Source organism: Chlamydomonas reinhardtii, chromosome 6 (assembly GCF_000002595.2).
Source record: "Chlamydomonas reinhardtii strain CC-503 cw92 mt+ chromosome 6, whole genome shotgun sequence".
Classification (NCBI taxonomy): Eukaryota; Viridiplantae; Chlorophyta; class Chlorophyceae; order Chlamydomonadales; family Chlamydomonadaceae; genus Chlamydomonas; species Chlamydomonas reinhardtii.
In genome coordinates, this window is record NC_057009.1 from 6,797,117 (window position 1) to 6,816,980 (window position 19,864).

General features: G+C 68.3%; 2 protein-coding genes across 2 annotated transcripts in view; one reads left to right on the forward strand and one right to left on the reverse strand.

The window, feature by feature from the left end:
• Positions 1–9,090, reverse strand: part of CHLRE_06g295001v5 (uncharacterized protein) — a 14,876-nt gene extending 5,786 nt beyond the window's left edge. Inside the window, exons 1-13 of the mRNA XM_043063489.1 lie at positions 8,886–9,090; positions 8,436–8,765; positions 7,734–8,074; positions 7,051–7,167; positions 6,426–6,477; positions 5,487–6,041; positions 4,993–5,178; positions 4,512–4,692; positions 3,924–4,201; positions 3,472–3,543; positions 3,136–3,240; positions 2,324–2,711; positions 9–2,070 (exon numbers count right to left, since the gene is read on the reverse strand). Of these exons, the coding sequence (XP_042924195.1) occupies positions 9–2,070; positions 2,324–2,711; positions 3,136–3,240; positions 3,472–3,543; positions 3,924–4,201; positions 4,512–4,692; positions 4,993–5,178; positions 5,487–6,041; positions 6,426–6,477; positions 7,051–7,167; positions 7,734–8,074; positions 8,436–8,765; positions 8,886–9,011 (4,793 nt within the window). The 5' untranslated portion in view covers positions 9,012–9,090. The remainder of the gene's footprint in view (positions 1–8; positions 2,071–2,323; positions 2,712–3,135; positions 3,241–3,471; positions 3,544–3,923; positions 4,202–4,511; positions 4,693–4,992; positions 5,179–5,486; positions 6,042–6,425; positions 6,478–7,050; positions 7,168–7,733; positions 8,075–8,435; positions 8,766–8,885) is intronic.
• Positions 9,091–9,250: 160 nt separating this feature from the next.
• On the forward strand, positions 9,251–19,762 carry CHLRE_06g295050v5 (uncharacterized protein). Its single transcript, XM_043063490.1, has 15 exons — positions 9,251–9,405; positions 9,952–10,623; positions 10,912–11,043; positions 11,441–11,550; positions 12,023–12,185; positions 12,853–13,051; positions 13,383–14,046; positions 14,339–14,590; positions 14,874–14,943; positions 15,132–16,565; positions 16,978–17,136; positions 17,450–17,569; positions 17,967–18,110; positions 18,577–18,660; positions 18,919–19,762. Exons 1-15 carry the CDS (start codon positions 9,334–9,336, stop codon positions 19,129–19,131), a joined length of 4,488 nt encoding a protein of 1,495 aa, XP_042924196.1. The 5' UTR covers positions 9,251–9,333; the 3' UTR covers positions 19,132–19,762.
• The last annotated feature ends 102 nt before the right edge of the window (positions 19,763–19,864 follow it).

Consider the following 19,864-nt stretch of genomic DNA (forward strand, 5'->3'; position numbering starts at 1 on the left):
TGGCAAGCGCGCCGTTGCCGCCGCCCGCCGCCACCAGCTCCACCAGCGCCGCCGCCAGGCAATACGCCTCCGCCAGCACCCCTGCCAGCGGCGACTGCCCCGCCGCCGCGTGCCGCTGCGCCGCCAGCTGCTGCTCCAGCGCCGCCGCCACCCTCTGCTGCGCCGCCAGCGCCTGGCTCGCGGCCTGCGCCAGCCGCACCAGGTCCAGCTCCTCAGGTGGCGGCAGCGCCTGCGCCGCCGCCTCCCGCGCCGCCGCCAGCTCCGCCGCCAGCTGGCGCTGCGCCTCGGCGGCGCCGGCCGCGGATGACGCCGGCGGCGCCGCCGGCGGCGGCGGCGGCGGCGGCGGCGTGACGGCGGTGCCGAGCAGGCTTGCCAGGGATGCGACGGCGGTGGCCAGCAACGCCGCAATCTCGTCTGGCGCGGCGGCGCCCCACTCATCGTCCTCGCCATCGCCCTCCGCGTCACCGTCATCGCTATCGACACCCTGACCGCTGCGGCCGTCGCCGTCGCAGCCGTCACGCCGCGGTGCTTCCCCGGGCACCTCCCCTCCAGCGGCCCCGCAAGCCGGCGCGCCGCCGGGTCCTGCGCCTGTTGCCGCCGCCGCCGCCGCCGCCGCCGCCGCCGCTGCCACTGCCACTGCGCCTACCGGCTGCGGCACCTCTGCCACCATGGCCTCCGCCGCGGCCGCGGCCACAGCGGTCTCCGCCGCTGCCTGACGCCTGGCGGCGGCGCCGCCCCCACCTCTGCCTCCGCCACCGCCACCGCCTCCGCGTCCGCGTCCGCCTCCGCCGCCACCGGCTGCTGACGTCATAGCCTCTAGCTGCTGCAGACAGCTGGCTCCCAGCTGCCTCAGCCGCTGCTGCGCGACGCCGACGTCGCCGCCGCGGCTGTCCGCTTGCAGCCGCGCCAACGCGCCGTCGATGGCCATCCAGCCGCCGAACACGCCGCCCAAGTCATTGGCGAGACCGCCGCCGCCGCCGGGCCAGGGCGGCGGCGCCGCGGCCAGCAGTCCTGGCGGCGGCGGCAGCACCCCTGGCGGCGGTAGCGGCGGAATTAGCGGCAGGATGTCTGCCGGCGGCGGCGGCGGCGGCGGCGGCGGCACGGGACCCAGCATCCGTGACACCTCCTCGTCTAGTTCGTGTAACACGTCAAGGAGTGTGCCGGTATTCGAGATACCGCGAGAGCCTGCGTTGCCGCCGCCGCCGCCTCTGGCCGCGCCCGCCGCCGCCGCCGTTCCCGTGCTCGTGCCCGCAGCCCCCGAAGACGCTTCCGGGGCGCCGCCAGCAGCCCCAGCAGCCCCAGCAGCCCCAGCAGCCCCAGCACCAGCAGCCGCCTCAGAAGCAGCCGCCACCGCCGCCATCAAAGCGTCCGCTGCCGAGCCCGGGTTCCCATTGATACTCCTTGCCATTCCGCCCACGCCAGCCACACCGCTGCCTGCGCCCGGTCCAGCGCTGGCCGCACCCGCCGCGCCGCCGCCGCTGCCGCTGCCGCCGCCGCTGCCGCTGCCGCCGCCGCCGCCGCCACCGCCGCCGCCGCCGCCAGGCCCCAGCCGCGACAGGGCGCTGTGGGCGCCGGCCACAAAGGGCGCTCCGGGCTCTTGGCCGCGCCCCCTGAACACGCCCGTGCAGGCCGCCAGCGCGTTCCGCACCGCCCGCTGCATCTCGGGAACTAACTCGCCGGGCGCGGCAGAGGCGGCGGCGGCAGAGGCGGCGGCGGTGCCGGCGGTACCGCCCGACAAGGACACGGGCCCAGTCGCTGCTGATGCTGGTGGTTGTGGTGGTGGTGCTAGTGGTTGTGGTGCTGCGCCTGAAGGGCCCGCTGCGGCGGAGCCCCCAGGCGCGCGTGGTCCGGCGGCGGCTGCGGCGCTGGGGCCTGCGGCGGCGGCTGCAGCTCCATTCGCGGGCGGCTTTGCCGGTGGGGCGGCGGCGGCGCCGGCAGCGGCCCCGGCGGCGCCGTCGCCTTCGCTGATGGGCTCTAAGCCTTCTTGCTTGCTGTCACTGTCGCCGCCGCCGTCGCCGCCGCCGCCGACGCCGCGTGGCCTCTTCCTGCCAATGCCCGCATCCGCGGCAGCTGTGGCAGGTCGGGGGCGGGGCACAGCGGGTCAACAGCAACAGCAGCACACATGAGCGTGTCAATAGCATCACAGTGCGCACACGCACATACTCTTTCCTCCCAACAGCATGCCGGCCGAGCAGCGGCCGCCAGCCGCTGGCCCGCAGGGCGGCGCCCAAGGTGTCGCGGTCCCGCATGACACTTACCTTTATTCTAATCAAACACTTAAACACCCGAGCTAACCCAACACCCCAACCCGCCGCGCCCCCACCTGCATTCCACGCGTCGCGCACGCGGGACATGTCGAAGCGGAAGAAGGGCAAGTGGGCCCCAGGCCCGTCACCGGCGGCACCATCCTCCTCGCCGCCCATTGCGCCGCTGCCACCACCGCCGCCCTCGCCGTCGCTCTCGCTGCTGCCTTCCTCACTGCTGCTCCCGCTGCCGTCATGCCCCGGGCCCTGCCCGCCGCCCTGGACACCGACGTTCGCGAACAGCGCGTCGAAGAAGTGCTCATCCGCTTCTTCTTCATCTTCATCTTCATCGCCGTCGTTGTCATCTTCATCGTCATCGTCGCCGCCGCCGTCCTCGTCGTCGCTCGGCACCAGGTCGTCGGCTTCGTCGCTGTCGTGCGGCACTAGCACCCCCCAGAACAGCAGCAGCTGCCGAGGGTGGTGGTGGGGTGGGGTTACATTCATGATTAGTTAAGGAGTGAAGGCGTGGGGGGGGGGAGTTACATTCATGATTAGTTAAGGAGTGAACGCGTGGGGGGGTTACATTCATGATTGAATAAGAAGTGGAGTCGTAGGCAGGTGCAGTCGCATAGTAGACGTGTTGTTAGGGGGGAGAGAGCACAAGAGCGAGCGAAAGAGCGAGGGAATTAGAATTTATGAGATAAGAAGACGGCAACAGCAGAAGCGTGGAAGCAACAGCAGGACAGCACGGTCTAGCTGGTGTTGTCAAAGAGATTTCAGAACAGGATTGCGTACCCCACCTCCCTTGCTGTCCCCTGCCTCCCTTGCTTGCATCCCGTTCCCAATGTTTCAACCTTGAGCCCCCCCCATACACACACACACACATACACACCTGCTCCAGGCTTGTGGTGTCGCACACGGTGTCCAGAAGCGCGGGGCTGAGGTCGGCGTTGTTCAGGAACAGGTCCTTGAGGCGCGCGCCGCTGCAGGCGGCGGCCTGCGGTTAGTTAGTTAGTTGGGTGCGTTGGCAGGACACGTGATGCACGGGTTACCAGAAAGGGGGCGCTTCAGTTCGAGTCACTGCATATGCGTTTTGGTAACGCATGAGAACAGGCAGGGGGCTGCAAGAAGCACAGGTCGGCCACGCGAGCGCATGCGTATGTTGTGTGCGGCCGGACCCGACCCGACCAGACCAGACCAGACCAGACCAGACCAGGCAGGCACTCGCCTTGAGCGCCGCCGCCACCCGGGCCGAGCTGGCAAGGGGTCTGGAGGAGGTGCCCAGTCCCGCCACGATCATCTGCGGCGGGGCGGGGATGGGGAATTACATCCATGATCAGTCAAGGAAGCGGTAGGGGCAGGGGCGGCACACACACACAGGGAGCGCACACTGCGTGTGAGGCCAAAGCGCGCAACCCGTATCTTGCCAGGCAGACTCACCGTGGCCGGAGGTTGCACGGGTAAGAGAGGTTGACGAGGTGGCCAAGGTCTAACGGGCGGGTGCTGTTAAGCCCCAGTGCCATCCCCCACAGTGCCCTACGGGGCCCCCATCATACATCCCCCCCGATCGCATGAATGGCTACGCCCATCCCCGTACCCACCCCTGTACCGCTTTTCCAACCACCTTTGCAACCCCCACCCCACGTGCAGCCCCCCCCCAAAAAACCCCAGCCCCCCTACCTGCAGGTCCAGCACCTCCAGCCGCCCCAGTGCGGGCGGCGGCAGGTGCAGCAGCTGCAGCAGCGCCGCGGTGGCAGGCAGGTGCAGCTCGCGCAGTGGCAGCACCAGACCAGGCGGCCACCAGCCGCCGCCGCCGCCGCCGCCAATGCTGATGCCGCCGATGCGGGCGGCCGCGGCTTCGCGACTGGCGGCGTCAGCGGCGGCTGCCAGGCCGCCTACGCCGATGGCTGCGCCGCCTGCTGCGCCGGCTGCTGCGCCGGCTGCGGTACCCAGCTCCTCTGCGTGCGCGTGCGTACAGCGGGTGGCGGGTGGCGGGGGGGAGTCAACGGCGCAGGCGGAGACAAAAAGACAGCGGACCCGCACTCCAAGTCCAAACTTCTGCGCCGCAAGCAAATACAACGCCGCATCCCAGCGCCCCGCCCCGTTTCCTGACCCCGCCCCCCCTACCTCCCACAACTGACACGCAACTGACACGCTTGTCGTGACGATGGGCTTTCTGATGATGATGGGAATTTCTCTTTGGGCCCGGGCACTTAACCCTCCCTCCCTCCCCGCGACCCGCCCCGCCCCGCCCCGCCTCATTCTCACCCGCCACCACGGCCTGCAGCGCCGCCTCCAGCTGCAGCGGCGGTGGCGTGCCGCGTGCGGGCCAGGTCTCTGCCGCCTCGTGGTGCACCAGGCTGAGCTTGTCCAGGCGGCGGCAGCGCAGCAGCAGTCGCAGTAGGTGGTCGGCGGGGGCGCGGCTGGCCATCACACACAGCGTGACGCTCTGGGGGAGGACAGGGAGGGGGGAGGAGGGAGGGGGGATTACATTCATGATTATTTAGGGAAGGGGGGAGGTACGAGGCGGGGAAGGCAAGGGGGAAGGTAGGAGGCGAGGGAGAAGGGAAGGGGCAAGGAGGGAAAAGTTAGCAGGAGGGGTTCCTTAGGTCCTTCAACGGCTGCAGCACAACCACCCCGCACCAGTTCACCAACTTCAGGCAGCCCAAGCGTGCGGTTTGTGTTGCCGCTGTGGGGGTTGCTGCTGTCATTCCCAGAAGGCTCCCAAATGGGGCACGGGGCGGCGCACCTTGAGGTTGGTGAACGCGCACAGCGACAGCGGCAAACCCAGTGGCCGCGTGTCGCCGCCACCACCCCCGCCTGCCGCTGCTACTGCCGCCGCCGCCGCTGCTACTGCCGGCTGTAGCCCCCTCAGCCCCGCACACGCCACGGAGCGCTCCGCCGGCAGTAGCTCCGTCCAGCCCATGGCCCCGACCTGGTGGGAGGGCCAGCGATTCCCAAGACGTGTGGACACGTGTCAAACCAGGGCGTGTCAGCAAGTTGGCTGATGTCTCCCCCCGCTCCCCCCCCTCCACGACACCGAAGACTGTGCACCCGCCCTCACCCGTCCACAGTAAGCGCACCACCAACCGCACCACCACCACCATCGCCACCACCATCCCGCCGCATCCCTCCAGCCCTACGCCCCTCCCCCGGTTCTGGGTTGGCGATGACTTATCTTGGGATTAAAATGAACTACCCATCCACCCACCCACCCACCCACCCACCCACCCACCCACCCACCGGTCCCCCCATGGTGGCGTCCTCCTCCTCCACCTCCTGCCCCGCCACTGCCGCACTGAACGCCACCTCGCCCGCCGCACCCACACCACCACCGCCGCCGCCGCCGCGCCCCGCCGCCGCCGCCGCCGCCGCCACCGTCGCCGCCGCCTGCGCCTCCACAGCCTCCGCCATACCCGCTGCCATACCCGCCGCCATCCCAACCGCCGCCGCCGCCGCCGCTGCTCCCGGGTCCCGCATTGCGGCGTACGCGCCCCCGAACCCCGTGACCTCAGGATCGTAAGGCCCCTGCAACCACGGCACCATGGCCGGCGCGAGGCGGTTGGGCGGCGGCGGTTGGGCGGCGGCGGCGGCGGCGGCGGTTGGCGGCGGCGGCGGCGGCGCGGTGCTCGGGCCCGGCCCCGGGTCGGGGTAGTCCTCCTCGACGGCGGCGGCGGCGGAACTGGCGGCGGCGGCGGCGGCGGCGGGCGGGGGCAGCAGGGGCGGCGCCGGCAGCGGCAGTGGCTGCAAGCGGGCGAAGACGCCGTCCGAGAGCTCGCCCCAGGCCAACTCCAGGTGCTGCGCGCGGGGGGTATGGGGGTTGCATTCATCAATATTTACGGAAGTTAAGGTGGTTAATTCATAATTATTTAAGAAGTGAAGGCGTAGCCAGGTACAGTAGCATAGTAGACGCGTTGCTACCGATGTCGATGGGTGGGGGGGGGGGGGGGTAGCCGTTCATGTGGAGAACTGATTGAGTAGGGGGCGAGGGCGCAGTGGCAGCGGCGCAGTCGCAGCGGTAGAGGTACGCGTGACAGGTGTTTTTGAAACACACACACAGACACGCACATACACACATACATGCAAATGCACACACAGAGCCCCCCGTCCTGCCGTTGGTTATGTTTTCAACATGCCAACCCCACGTGTCCCGACCGTCCCTCCCCCCACACACACACACACCTCCATGCACCCCAGCTGGTTCGGCGCCAGCTCCACCACCGCGTTGGCCCACCTGCAGCGGCGGTGCGCAGCAGCGGCAGGGTGCGGGTTGCAGTGCAGCAACAGCGGTGTGCGGGATGTAGCAGCAGCAGCGGTGTGCGGGATGCAGCAGCAGCAGCGGCAGCAGCAGCGGGGTGCAGTGTAGCAGCGGGGTGTGGGATGCAGGGTGCAGGCATGAGCACGAGTGAGACAACAATGCGCACTGGCATCAGCTCACAGCGCGGATTGCTCAGACCGCGACCTTAAATGGCCGCCGGCCGGCCGACCGACCTGGTCCCAACCAGCGGCCACAATATCTTGCCGTTGACACACGCAAACGCACACACGCACACGCACACACACACGCACACACACGCACACGCACACATACACACACACACACACACACACACGCACACACACACACGCACACGCACACACGCACACGCATACGCACACACACACGCAAACACGCACACACACACGCACACACGCACACACACACACACACACACACGCACACGCACACACACGCACACACACAGCCTCATCCCCCCCCACACACACACGCACACGCATCCATGCCGCGCGGCACCGTCCTGCTCACCGCGTGAAGCCGCGTGTGGTGAAGAAGGTGCGTGGCGCCTCGCCCATCTGCCAGCGCACCCGCAGCCGCTGCGGGCACCAGCCCGGCAGCGCCAGCCGCTCTACCTCGCGACTGAACCTGTGGGTGCGGTGGGAGGAGTGGCAGTCATGGCAGGTTCAAGAAGGGGTAGAACGTAGGGAGGAGGGGGTGGGCGCTAGGGTTTGACACGACAGGTATGTGTGTGTGTGCGCATACGTGTGTGTTTGGTTGTGCGTGTCTGTGCTTACTCCCCTCGCGTGTTTCTTGATACACAGACGCACACGCATGCACCCTTTCCCATTGTGCTCCCAGAACATACGCATTTACGCACACACCACATACATACACGATCACATATACATGCCCGGTTCCCTTCCCTGGTGCTCTCTCTAACACACGCCCTTGGTGCTGTCCAAACACACACACACACACACACACACACACACACACACACACACACAACCATGTTTGCCTTGTGTCCCAGAACATACGCATTTACGCACACACCACATACATACACGATCACATATACATGCCCGGTTCCCTTCCCTGGTGCTCTCTCTAAAACACGCCCTTCGTGCTGTCCAAACACACACACACACACACACACACACACAACCATGTTTGCCTTGTGCTCTTGAACACACACGCGACCTGGCACCCACCAGCGCCGCTCCACCCGCCCCATGTCCGGCGACCCCAGCATTGTCAGCGACACCTCCGCCACCGCCGCCGCCTTCGCCGCCGCCGCCAGCGCACCCAGCGGCAACGGCTGCCGCCAGCACATGCTGTCCCGCAGCTCGATGTGCTGCAGCGGCGGCGGCGGCGCCGCCGCAACTACCGCTGCCGCTGCCGCCGCCGCCGCCCCCAGTGCTGCTGCCGTCCCTGCTGCTGCCGCCCCTGCTACAGCCGCTGTTGCAGCCGCCCCGGAGGACTGAGGGGGAGGGTCGGCCCCCGGCGGCCCCGCGGGTGGCCCGGCTAGGAGGCGGATGTTCAACAGCGCGTCCTGCGCGGATACGTACGTAAGAATGCATATGAGAACATAAGCAAGTACGGCATACATACAGGGCCAGTGCCCGCGCCCGTCGACCCTGTGGCCGAGTCCGACCAAGACACCGGCACTGCGCTGGCAGACAACCCCTCGCGCGCATCGCACTGCGTGTGTCCCGTCTCTTTCACAGGACTGCCGATTCCCCCTTGCCCCCAAAAGCTGGCAGGGGGATCCGCAGCGCCACGTTTCCCGGCACGGCACGGGGGGCGGGGCTGTCACAGCCCGTGCCTTGCACACGCTTCAAGCACACGCGCGCAGGCACGCACGCACGCACGCCGGGCCCACGGCCATACCCGCAGCGGCCCGAGCGCCCCACCTGCACTGCCTCCGGCCCCAGCGGCGTGTTGTGTAGCAGCACCAGGTGCCGAGCCGCCGGGAACCGCGCCCGCAGCCGCCGCAGCGCCGCCACGCGCGCCGGCGGCAGCCCGCCGCACGCATCCCCTGCCACGCCGGCCCCTAGCCCCCCGCCGCCACCGCCAGGCGCCGCCGCCGGGCCGAATAGCTCGTCTTGCCAGCGTGGCGGCGGCGCCAGCGCCGCCAGCGGCAGCTGCAGCGAAGCTACGTCGTCCGCAAGCGCGTCGGACCAGTGGCGGCACACCAGCCGCAAGGGGCCGCGCTGGTGCGGGGGAGCCTGGCGGCAGATTGCCTGGACGGCGAGGGAAGGGGAAAACACAGCGTACAAATCTAGGTGGAGGACACCGGACGGGTACACAAGGCGGGGCAGTGGGGCTGCCATCCCATCGTGTCGGGAGCAGCAGCAGCGCACCTGCAGAAGCTCGCGGGGCAAGCCAGCGGCGGGCGTGCCAGAGCCAGGTGGGCCTGCCAGCGAGGCAGCCGCACCAACGGCACCTTCTTCTACCCGAGCGCGCTTTACTGGCTGCTGGCGCGCCATTCCTCACGCCGTCGCGAACTTAAGTCGGCATTGCACAGCGCAAGATCCACTGGTGAAGCGGCGATGTCTGTCGCAAGCTACTATGAGTGGCAGTGACTGTTTGTTATATGTGGAAAAGTCACAGCACGGCCTCGCCCGCAAGTCAACAAGCCGCTCCACTGCGTCAGCATGCAATGGCCGATCGCCCGTCGCTGTCTTGAACTGCAGTCTTTCAGTATTCTCCGTTTGTGTGCATCTTTAATATATTTTTGTACATACAAGTACTATTGTAGCGTCGCCACTTATGCTGTCGTCGTGACTGAGCGCTCCGAAACAAAGAACGATGAAGAGGAGCCGAAACGATGAGGTCAAGAAGCCTCCGTGGGGCTCGGGCCTGCCCATGGAGATAACTATGGTGAGGACTGGTTCCGAGGCACGGCGTAGAAAACGGTGTGGAAATGTTTGCCCTGCGGACCTAGGCGAGCAGCGCTGGCGTCTACGGGCTCACCACGGCATTGGCATAATTACATCGTAGCCCCAGCGCCTGTCTCGGCAAAACCCTTCCTGGGGCCAGGTCCGGTGCCTAGTGTGGCAGCTGCGGCGATGTCGGGCCAGCTTCCACGGCGCATCCCCGGCCGTGGTGAACACAGCAGGCCTGTCAGCTACCGCCTCAGGCCTATCAAACCAATGCAAGCCGCGCAGCACCCCCGTCCATCGCTGACCAAGCGCCTCGTCCCTGGGCCACCGCTGCCGCCCCGCCCCGCGTGGCCCTCCATCCTGGGCCCCGCCCTCTTACCCCCACCCCGCGCCCCCCTCGCGAACAAACCACGCTCCTCGCCTCCCTGCCCTTCCGCCAAGACCCCCCTTCCCACGACATTCCCACCGACTTGGACTCTGCTCTCACCTCCCTTCCTCCCTGCCCCTTTCTCTTCCTCCCCCTTTTCCCCCTCCCCTCTCTCAGGACATCCTGGGCCACCTCCAATCAGCCGACTGCGAGGCCGCCTCCCGCGTGTGTCGGGCCTGGCGCACCGCCGCCTGCGCCCTGGTCACACACCTCACACTGCCGCTCAACCACCCGCTGCTACTGGCGGGGCCGCCGCCCCAGGCGCGAGCTCTAGAGGCGGCGGCGGCGGCGGCGGGCGGGGGAGTGGATGCGGCGGCGGCGGCGGCGGGGGCGGCGGTGATGGCGGGCGGGTCGGGGACGGCGGGCATGGGGCCCGGACCGCGTTCGAAGCAGAGAAGGCTGGGTGCTGGGGCTGGCATAGAGGGCGGCGGCGGTGGCGGAGATGTAGGCGGCAATGGCTTTCAAGGGGGGCAGGACTCGGAAGGCAGCGAAGACGAGCGGAAGGAGGAGGCGGGGACGTCGGCAAACGGCTCGGGGCCCGGACGGCGGCGCGGCAGCGCCGCCGGCGCCGGCGGCGGCTCCGGGCGGGGGACGGAGGAGGGCCGGGCAGGCGGTGGTGGTGGCAGCGCAGGGGGCGCGAGGGGGGGCGGCGGGCAGGGCGCGGGGGCGGCGCCGCCGCTGCCGCTGTGGGGCAGTGCGGCTATGAGTCCGGACCGGCGTCTGGCGTCGGCCTTCCCGTTCCTGACCCACATCACCCTGGTGCACAACAGCATGATGCACAGGCTGCAGGTGGGCGGGGGGGAGGGAGGGGAGGGGAGGGGAGGGGAGGGGGGGGGTGCGTGGGTGGGGTGGTGGACGGGTGCGGGCAGAGGCGGAGGTCTCGTTCGGGCGGGTGCACACACTCTTTGGCTGTGTGTGTGCGTGTGTGTGTGTGTGTGTGTGTGTGTGTGTGTGTGTGTGTGTGTGACAGCCCCTCCACATCCATCTTCAACGCCATCTCTCCCTCTCACACCCTCTCCCCTTAACACCCTCCCTCCTCCTTACCCCCTCCCCCTCCCCCGCCTGTCGCGGTGTCAGGTGCACGCCGCGCTGTCCGCCGTGCGCGTGCTGTGGCCGGGTGTGCGCGGGCTGTCTGTGCACGACGGCTGCACCTGGGACCTGCCGCTGGACTACGCCGCACTGGGGGCCATGACGCACATCACAAGCCTGGTGCGGGGGGGGGAGGGCGGGGGAGAGCGGGGGAGAGGGGGGGGGCAAGGGGGGTGGTGTTGTTGGGAGGGGGAGGTTGTGAATACCAGCCCAGACTAAAACGAACCAAGCCAATCTGGCGGAGGGCGAGGGGCGAGGGGGTGATGATGTGCCCGAGCCCAACAGGTCCCAATAGTCAGGGGGGGAGAGCTAGTCGAGGGCGCGTGCGTGTGTGGGGTTGCATGGGGTGGGGCGCACTCTTCAGTGCATCCTCTACCGCTTCTCCGGGGCGGGGGCGGGGGCGTTAGTATCATTCTTTACTAAGCAGCATTACCGCATTATCCTCAACCCCGCCTTTTCAACCCCATCTCTTCAACCCCCCTCCTCTTCCTCCCTTCTCCTCCCTCCTCCTCCGCAGGAGCTGTTGTTCCAGGGCCAGGGCGGTATGGACGAGGCCGGCCAGCCGCTGTACCGCGCCTCCATGCCGCACCTGTGCAGGCTGGGGCAGCTGAGGGAGCTGTGCATGAAGTGAGGGGGGCGGGAGGGGAGGAATGGGGGGCGGGAGGAGTAGGGGGGGAGGTGAGGGCGGAGGAGCGGGGCGCGGAGGAGCGGGGGGCGGGTAGCCGCTCATGTGAAGGACGGAGTATATAAAGGGGCAGGGCGGGAGTGGGAGAGGAAGAGTGGGTGGGGTCAGGCGGGTGGGCCGGGGCTGGGGGCAAGGGGCGGGGGCAGGCGGGGAGTGACGCAGGGTCAGGGGGCAGGGAGGTCAGCGGTCCGTGGCGAGGGGTGGAGGGACGCGCGAGCAAGGCGGGTTTGGGGGGGGGCGGGACGGCGTGCGACCCCATCTCCAAAGGGCGGCTGCCCCCTCCCACTAAGGACCGCTCCCCCCTCGTCCCTCCCCTGCGCCTTCACTTTTTAAACAATCAGGAATGTACCCTTCCCTGTTCTCTCAGGTGGACACTTCTTTTACAATCATGAACGCACCCCTCCCTTTGCTCAGGTGGATCATCGGCTACGACGTGGACTCGTTCCTGGACTTCTCCGAGGTGTACGACCTGCTAGGGGCGCTGGTGGGCGCCGGCCGCCTGGCCAGCCTGCAGTTCGGCGGCGAGAACATCAACGCAGTGGGGGCGCGGCACCTGGCAGGCATCACCAGCCTGCAGGTGGGGGGGGGGGCGGGGCAATGGGGGGCGGGGCGGGGAAATGGGGGTTACATGCATTAAGTTTACGAGGTGAAGTCGTAGCCAGGTACAAAGGTACACAGTAGTCGTCGTTACCGGGGGAATGGGGGGGGGGGGCAGGGGGGGGAGCAGGAGGTGGGGTTGTAGATTCCAGCCCAGACTGAACCATGCCAAGCTAAGACCAGAGGGGGGCAGAGTGGGGGTGCTGTGCCCGAGCCCAGCGAGGTATGTCCCAATAGTCAAGGAATCGTCGCCCAATCCAGGAAAAGCAGTGCGAGTAAGGGGGAGGGGCAGAGGGGGGGGACAAGTGGGAGGGCAGGGGGCCGGGGGGTGGTTTGACCGACCCTGCAAGCCAGCGGAGTAGCGGACATTGCTAGGGTAGGGGAGGGATCAGACAGGTGCGCACCTGCTGCCCACAAGAGCCCTGCTGCTGGAGCTAAGACGCTCGCAAACCGCCACCTCCCCTTCCCATCTCCCACCGCCCCTCCCATCTCCCATCCCAACCTCCCCTCCCCTCCTCACCTCCCCTCCCTTTCCCTCCCCAAGCTGGTCTACCGTCTACCATTTCCTGAACTTATCATGTAATCCCTCCCCACCTCCCTTCCCTTCCCAACCTCCACCTCCCTTCCCAAACCCCCCCTGCACCCAGACGCTGCACCTGGTGTGTGACGCCCGCCCCGCCTCGCCCCTGCACCTGCTGGACCTGCTGTGCCTGCCGCGCCTGCGCCGCCTCGAGCTGCTGCACGTGTGCCCCGACCACGCCTGGAACCGGCCGCTGCTGCCGGGGGGTGGCGGCGGCGGGCCGGAAGGGGGGGAGCTGTTGCGGGAGCTGGACAGGCGGGCGCCGGGTGAGAGGGGGCAGGGGGAAGGGGGGGGGAGAGGGAGGGGGAGAGGGAGGGGGAGAGGGAGGGGGAGAGGGAGAGGGAGAGGGAGAGGGAGAGGGAAGGAGGAATGGGGAGGGAGAGGGAGGGTTGAGGATTGGGCAGAGGCGTGGAGGGAGACGCGCTTGTAATGCGCACATGTTGCATGGTCTGCTGACCTCCTCCCCGCCCCCACCCCCGCCAACAGTGCCTGCCGTCTACCATTGCCTCAGCTAGTTACGCCTGTAACCCCCACCGCCCCCTAACTACAGCTCCGCTTGTTCTTATTTAAACATGATGCAACCCGCCGCCCCTGCAGGCCTGTCCCGCAGCCCGCTGCGCAGCCTGTCCCTCAGCCTCAGCCCGGGCTGCCAGTCCATGGTGGCGCGCGCGCTGCCGCTGCTGCCGCACCTGCACACGCTGTCGGTGCGGGTGACCTCCGCAGAGGAGGAGGAGGAGCTGTGCACCGCCTTCAAACACATGATGGCGGGACCGCCGCCGTTACAGCCGTTACAGCAGCAGCAGCAGCAGCAGCAGCAGCAGCAGGGGGGAGGAGGAGGAGGAGACGCGGGGCCGGCGGAGGGGGCAGGGCCCGGCAGCGCCGGGCCGGGCGGCGGGCCAGGAGGAGGAGGAGGAGGACCCGGAGGAGGGGCAGGAGGAGCAGGAGGGGCAATGGGGTTAGGTGCTGGGGCGGCAGCGGGGCTGCTGATGGGTGCGGGGCGCGGGACGCCTTCGTCGCCCCACCGCAGCGGCAGCGCCGCCGCCAGTCCGGGGACGCCGCAGCGCGGCGGCGGCGGCGCAGCCGGCGGCAGCACCCCCGCCGGCACGGCGCCGGGCACGTGCGGTGCCACGACGTCGACGTCGACGGCGGCGGCGGTGGCGGCGCCGCCACGTGTGCCGCCGCTGCGCTCGCTGCGGCTGGAGACGGCGGAGCTGTCGAGCGAGCTGGTGTCGGCGCTGGGCACATTGTCCACCCTTACCTCGTGAGCAGTTGCGCGCGCGCGCGCCCTGTGGTTGCCGTGGGTTGGCCCTGTGGTGGCCCCGTTGAGGATTGTGCCATGCACCTTGTGGAGGGTGGAGGGCGCGGCAGTGCTGGGCACTGGCCAACCAGCCAGCCACTCAACCAACAAACCAGCATGGTCCCAACGCCGCTGCATCCCCATATTATGTGCTCACCGCTGCACAAGCACGCACACTGTGTCCGCCATCCCTCGTTTTCACATTTCATTTGCACACACAAAAAACAAAACAAAACACGCACGCACGCGCACACAGGCTGCAGCTGCCGCGCGGGCTGCCCTCCGGCGACGTCGTCCGCTTCATGCCGCCAGACGACGCCGCCGCCGCAGCCGCCGCCGGCGGGCCCCTGGCGGCGGCGGCGGCGGCGGCAGCGGCGGCGCTGGAGCCCAGCAAGGCCAAGTTCGCCATGTCCCAACTGGAGGCGCTGGGGCGGCTGACGGGGCTGCGGCAGCTGCTGCTGCAGATGGACAGCCCCAGCGAGACGGCGCCGGCCTTCGTGGACGGCAGGTGCGGGGGCGGGAGGGGGTTTATGGATGCCAGCCCCAGTTAGACCGAACCCAATGCAGCAGAGCGAGGAATACATGGGGGTTAGCGTAATGGAGGGGGAGCGTAATGGAGGGCGAGCGCAACAGGGGGAGCGTAGGGGGGAGAGCGTAGGGGGAGGGGCCAGTCGGTCAGGCGCCGAATGTCATTGTATAGACACGCCGTTTGGTAGGTATATTGGGGGAGCTGTCGGGCGGTTCATTTTGTTGGCGACACGTGCACACACCCTATCTTTCTATCTTTTCAGGCTGGTGTCGGCGCTGACTCAGCTGACGGCTCTGGAGTCGTTGCACCTCAGCACCTGGAACCTGCTGCAGGTGCGGGGGAGGGAGGGCGGGGGAGGCCCCGAGGGAGGGGGGAGCGAGAGCCGGCGGGGCCTGTTGTGCTTTGAGAGACAGCAGGCCTGGCCTCTCATAACACACCTGCAAAAGACCTCTGATAGTATTGGAAGCGTTAGCCAGCTCTCGTTCTTTGTGCCTGGGGTGGAACTTCCAACTCGTTTCAGGTGGAGCCGTCTGCCGAGTCCCTGGGCGAGTACCCGCAGCGCCCGGGCGCCGACGGCGCCGCCGGGCCCTCCGGCGGCGGCGGTGCCGGCGCGGGGCCGTCCCAACCTCCCGGCCTAGCAGCCTTCCCATCGCCCGGCTTTGCGACACACGCCGACGCGCAGACGCAGACGCAGACGGAGCTGTCGGCTGGGCCTCCGGCGGCGGCGCTGCACCGGGGCGGCGGCGGCGGCAGCGGCGGCAGCAGGGGCGGCAGTGGGATGCACGAGGAGGAGGAAGACGGGGAGGAGGTGGTGGGGCGGCGGAGGCGCGTGGCCGAGGAGGAGGTGGAGGAGGAGGTAGAGGAGATGGAGGAGATAGAGGAGATGGAGGAGGTGGAGGAGGAGATGGCTGTGGCCGAGTGGGCGGCGTGGCTACTGGAGAACCCGCCGAGCGGGTCGCCAGCGAAGCGCAAGGGGCGCGGCTCGGAAGCGGCGGCGGCGGCAGCGGCGGTGCTGTCGCCGAGGGCAGGGGCCAACCACCACCACCAGCGCAGCGGCAGCAGCAGCAGTAGCGCCTCTGGCGGCAGTGCCCCCGGGTCAGGGGGCGGCAGTGACGCCACAGGGGCCGGCAGCGGCGCCGGGCCGTCAACGTCGCGGGCGCAGCTGGCCGCGCCGCCGCCTGTGGCGCCGGCGGCCGCGGGCGCGGGGGCTTCGGGCTCTGCGGGTCCGTCAGGCTCTGCTCCTCGGGATGCCGGGGTTGCGGCTGCGGCCGGGGGTGCGGCCGCGGCTGGGGGTGCGGCCGCGCCGGTGCCTTGGCTGTGGCAGGGTCCGGCTCCCGCGCCAGGGGCGGCGGGGGCGGCGGGGCAAGGCGCGGCGCCAGGGCCAGGTGTAGGGCCAGGTGTAGGGCCAGGTGTAGGGCCAGGTGTAGAGGCAGGTGTAGGGGCAGGTGTAGGGGCAGGTGTAGGGGCAGGTGTAGGGCCCGGGGCAGACCTTGCCGCGGCAGTGGCGGCGGCGGTGGCAGCAGTCGGCGCCGCGCCCACCCGTGCCCAGTACAACGTCGCCGCTGCTGCAGCCATCATGGCCGCCGCCACCAACGCCGCCGCCGCCGCCCGCGCCCACGTCGCGGCCGCCATAGCCGCCGAGCACGCCGCCGCCGAGCGCGCCGCCGCCGCCGCCGCGGCAGCGGCTCGCGCCTCCCTGCCGCCGCTGCCGGTGTGGGCCTGGCCTAACCTGCGCTCGCTCAGCCTCACGCACTGGCCCTGCATTTTCGGCAAGCTGCGGGAGCTGGGCTTGCCGCGTCCGGGCCGCGCCTACAGCGTGTGTTGGGACGACCTGCCTCGCGGCCTGTGCAGCCTGCTGCTGGTGCGCTGCCAGCTGCTGGGCGGGTCGCCGCCGCCGGGGCTGCGGCACCTGTGGCTCAGCGACTGCGTCTACACCGACTGCGAACTGCCCAAGGTGTGTGTGTGTGTGTGTGTGTGTGTGTGTGTGTAGGGGGGTTACATTCATGACTAGTTAAGGAAGTGGTAGACGGTAGACCATCTGGGGGGTGCTGGGGGTTGTAGGTACCAGCGCAAACTAAACCGGACCCGATGCAGAAGAGCGAGGGGGAAAGGGGGGTTGGCGCGGTCGGGGGTTCGGGTTTGGAGGTTGGAGGTGGGAGTGGCGGGGGGGTGAGGGTTTGGGGGCCTGTGGGGCAGTTGGCATGCTGGGGTGGTGGCGGCCTAATCCCCGGATCAGCATCGCCCCATGCACATACTGTGCCGTACACCGCCCCTGCACCCTATACCATCTGTGTCAACACACCCGACCGCTTCGCACGGCGCCCTGCCCGCCCGCCCCGCCCGCCCCGACCGCCCCGCCGCCGCAGGTGCTGGCTCTGTCACCTCAGCTGCAAACGCTGGTGGTGCGCTTCCCCTCCCTCACCTCCGTCGACCCGCCAGACCCCGACGAGCCGCAGCCGCCCGCCGCCGCGCGCCGCGAAGAGCACCAGCGCGAGGCGCTACTGGCTGCAGTGACCGGCCTCAAGGTTCGTGATGTCAAGTGGGGATACATTCATGATTACGATAGTTAAGGATGTGGTAGACGGTAGGCAATCTTGGGGAACAGCAATGGGGTGTGGGATGAAGGGTGTGGGCGAACGGGTCCGGGGCGTGGAAAGCCACGCTGTCACCTGCTGCAAAGGGGGCTGTGTGTTGCAGGCGTGCGCTGAACAAACCCTTCAATCCTGAATGCTAACCTTGCCAATACGGGGCCGTGCCGGCACCTGTACGGTGCGCCTGCGCGTGCTAAAGAGCACAAGGAAGAACAATATGCGTGTGTTTGTGTGTTTGTGTCTACAGGGCCTGCGCACCCTCGGCCTGGGCGGCCTGCGCTGTGCCGACGTGCCCGCGCTGGCGCCGCTCACGCGGCTGCGGCACCTCATGCTGGAGCCGGCGCAGCCGCCGCGACAGCCCGGAGCGGTGAGGGAGCGAGCGAGCGCGAGTGCATGCACATGCACACGCACACGCGCACGCACCTGCCTGCGGACCGTGCTGTGGGATGCCTGGGTGCGGTGAAATGGGCTCACGGGTTGGCGAAGGGCCGGCGACAGGCCGGCGAAGGGGTGCGAAAGGCCGAGGCAGTGCCTGTGCCGGCTATCCCAACCCTAATGGGCTCCACTCCCCCTCATGTGGTAACGACTTCGTCTGCAGTCTCCAGTGCATCCTGTATCGCTTTTTCAAACATCCTTGCAACCCCCACCATTCCACCCACCGTGCACCCACACCATCCACCCATCACACCCCCGCTAGTTTGGCTTGGTTTGCTTTAGTTTGGGCTGGTTTAGTTACAGCCCGCACGCCACCCCCCAACCCGCAGGAGCCGCCCAGCCAGCGCGACCTGTCTCTGCTGGACGCGCTCATGTCGCTGCCGCCCGGCGGGCTGGCGGGGCTGCGCACGCTGTGGCTGCCCAACTGGGCCATGCCCATCAAGCAGCTGCTGCAGTGGCAGCAGATGCTGCAGGTGGGGGCGCGCGCGGGGTGGGGCAGGGTTCAGGGGTGCGGGGGTGCGGGGGCGGGGGTGGGTTGCGGGGGTGTGGGGTGCTGGGGTGTGGGTTGCTGGGGTGGGCGGCGTGAGGCATGGAGGTAAAGGTTGCTTGGCGGGTGGGCGACGGCGGCGCGTGTCCTGTGTGTGTCCGCGAGATGCTGGAAAGGGCGAATATCAACCCCCCTGTGCTCGCACCCAGCCCCTCCTCCGTCCCCCCTCAATCGCTAACGACTTCGCCTGCAGTCTTCAGTGCATCCCGCAACCGCTTTCACCAACCATTATTGCAACTCCCCCCCTTCCTTAATGAATGTAGCTGAATGAATGTAGCTCCCCGCCTTCCTCCCACCCACCCCGTACCTGGCTACGCCTCCACTTCTGATCATGAATGTAACCCCCAGCCCGCCTCCCTCCCTCACCCCCCCCCCCCACCTCCTCCCTGCAGGCCGCCATGCCGCTGGTGGTGGTGCGCATCACCGAGTACGACGTGGTGTGGACCGTGCCCACGCCCCTCATGCACGTGGCACAGGTGGGCGCGCCGCGCTCCCGCTGTAGTGCTTAGCTGCTACTACACAACGCATTCTGCTTTGCGTTGCTTAGCTGCTGGTACACAACACATACCTTATCGCTTTTTTTGTGTACCGGACATAAATCGTTTGTCATGAAAGGCAGCCGGGGCCGGGTCCTTACCTTACGTGTTTGCAGCTGGTGACTGATCCTGGCTGGCTTCGTCAACTGTCCCTGCGGCTGCACTCCCGGCGTGTGTGTGACACACGTGTTTGTACAGGTCCAGCCACCGAGCTCCCTGCGCCGCGGCCGGCGCGGGAGGTCGGGGGCGGCAGCGGAGGAGGCGGAGGAGGCGGCGCGCGGCGGTGCCACGCAGCACGGGAGCCGGGACTGCGGCGCCTCGGCGGGCGCGGGTGCCGGAGGCGATGAGGACGATGAGCGGGACGGGCAGGAGCTGCAGTGGTGGAACATCGGGTGTTGGGCCGTGCAGTAGACTGTGGTGTGAAAGGCAGGAATGAGGACGAGCGGCGGGGGCTGTCAATGGCAGCTGGGGTTTAGGTAGGTGTGTGGGTGGGCTGTGGCGAGTGTGGGTGGGCTGTGGCGAGTGTGGTCGGGCGCGCGGGGTCCGCGCTCGACGACGGGTTGGTGGAAGCTGCAGGTGATGCATAATCATTGACTACATTGACTGTTTTGTGTGGGCGTGGCAGCAGTGCTGTTTGACTCGGGCCTGACAGGCCTCTAGCTACTGGATAAGGCAGTTTTGCAGGCAAGCGGTTGTGTCGGTGTGCGGAACTCGTACCATGCGGGATTGTTGCATGACATTGCGTAGGCTACCGTATGCATACGGATGGCGTGCACAGGGCCGCTGCAATTGAAGCGCATGAGGCAATGTTAGGGAAACACTTAAGCGAAGGTAGAGCAGGACAGGAACGCCGGAAGTGGCAGTGAGCCCACGCAACTCTCTGTGTCTGCCGCCCGCTTGGTGTGCGATGGGACAGTTGTCAGGTGAAGTCCCATATGGTGCAGCTGACTCCCAAACCTCAGCAGACGGCAAACAATTTGCAACGGCAGGGCAGGCGTGCGCGGCTGGTCGAACGCCGGATTTACTGTACCGACGAGTTGCTGGCTGGCTGGAAGTTTGCTGACGCGCATTCCTCACGCTCCGGGCGCCCGGCCAGGCGATCAGACACGCCGCAACGCCACACTCGCGATACAGAGCCGCACCT

Coding starts and splice junctions, on each gene's coding strand:
- CHLRE_06g295050v5 (XM_043063490.1), top strand. CDS start 9,334: ATGAAGAGGAGCCGAAACGATGAGGTCAAGAAGCCTCCGTGGGGCTCG. Junction 12,186..12,852: donor CAGGCATCACCAGCCTGCAG/GTGGGGGGGGGG, acceptor CCCTGCACCCAG/ACGCTGCACCTGGTGTGTGA. Junction 17,137..17,449: donor CTGCAGTGACCGGCCTCAAG/GTTCGTGATGTC, acceptor TTGTGTCTACAG/GGCCTGCGCACCCTCGGCCT.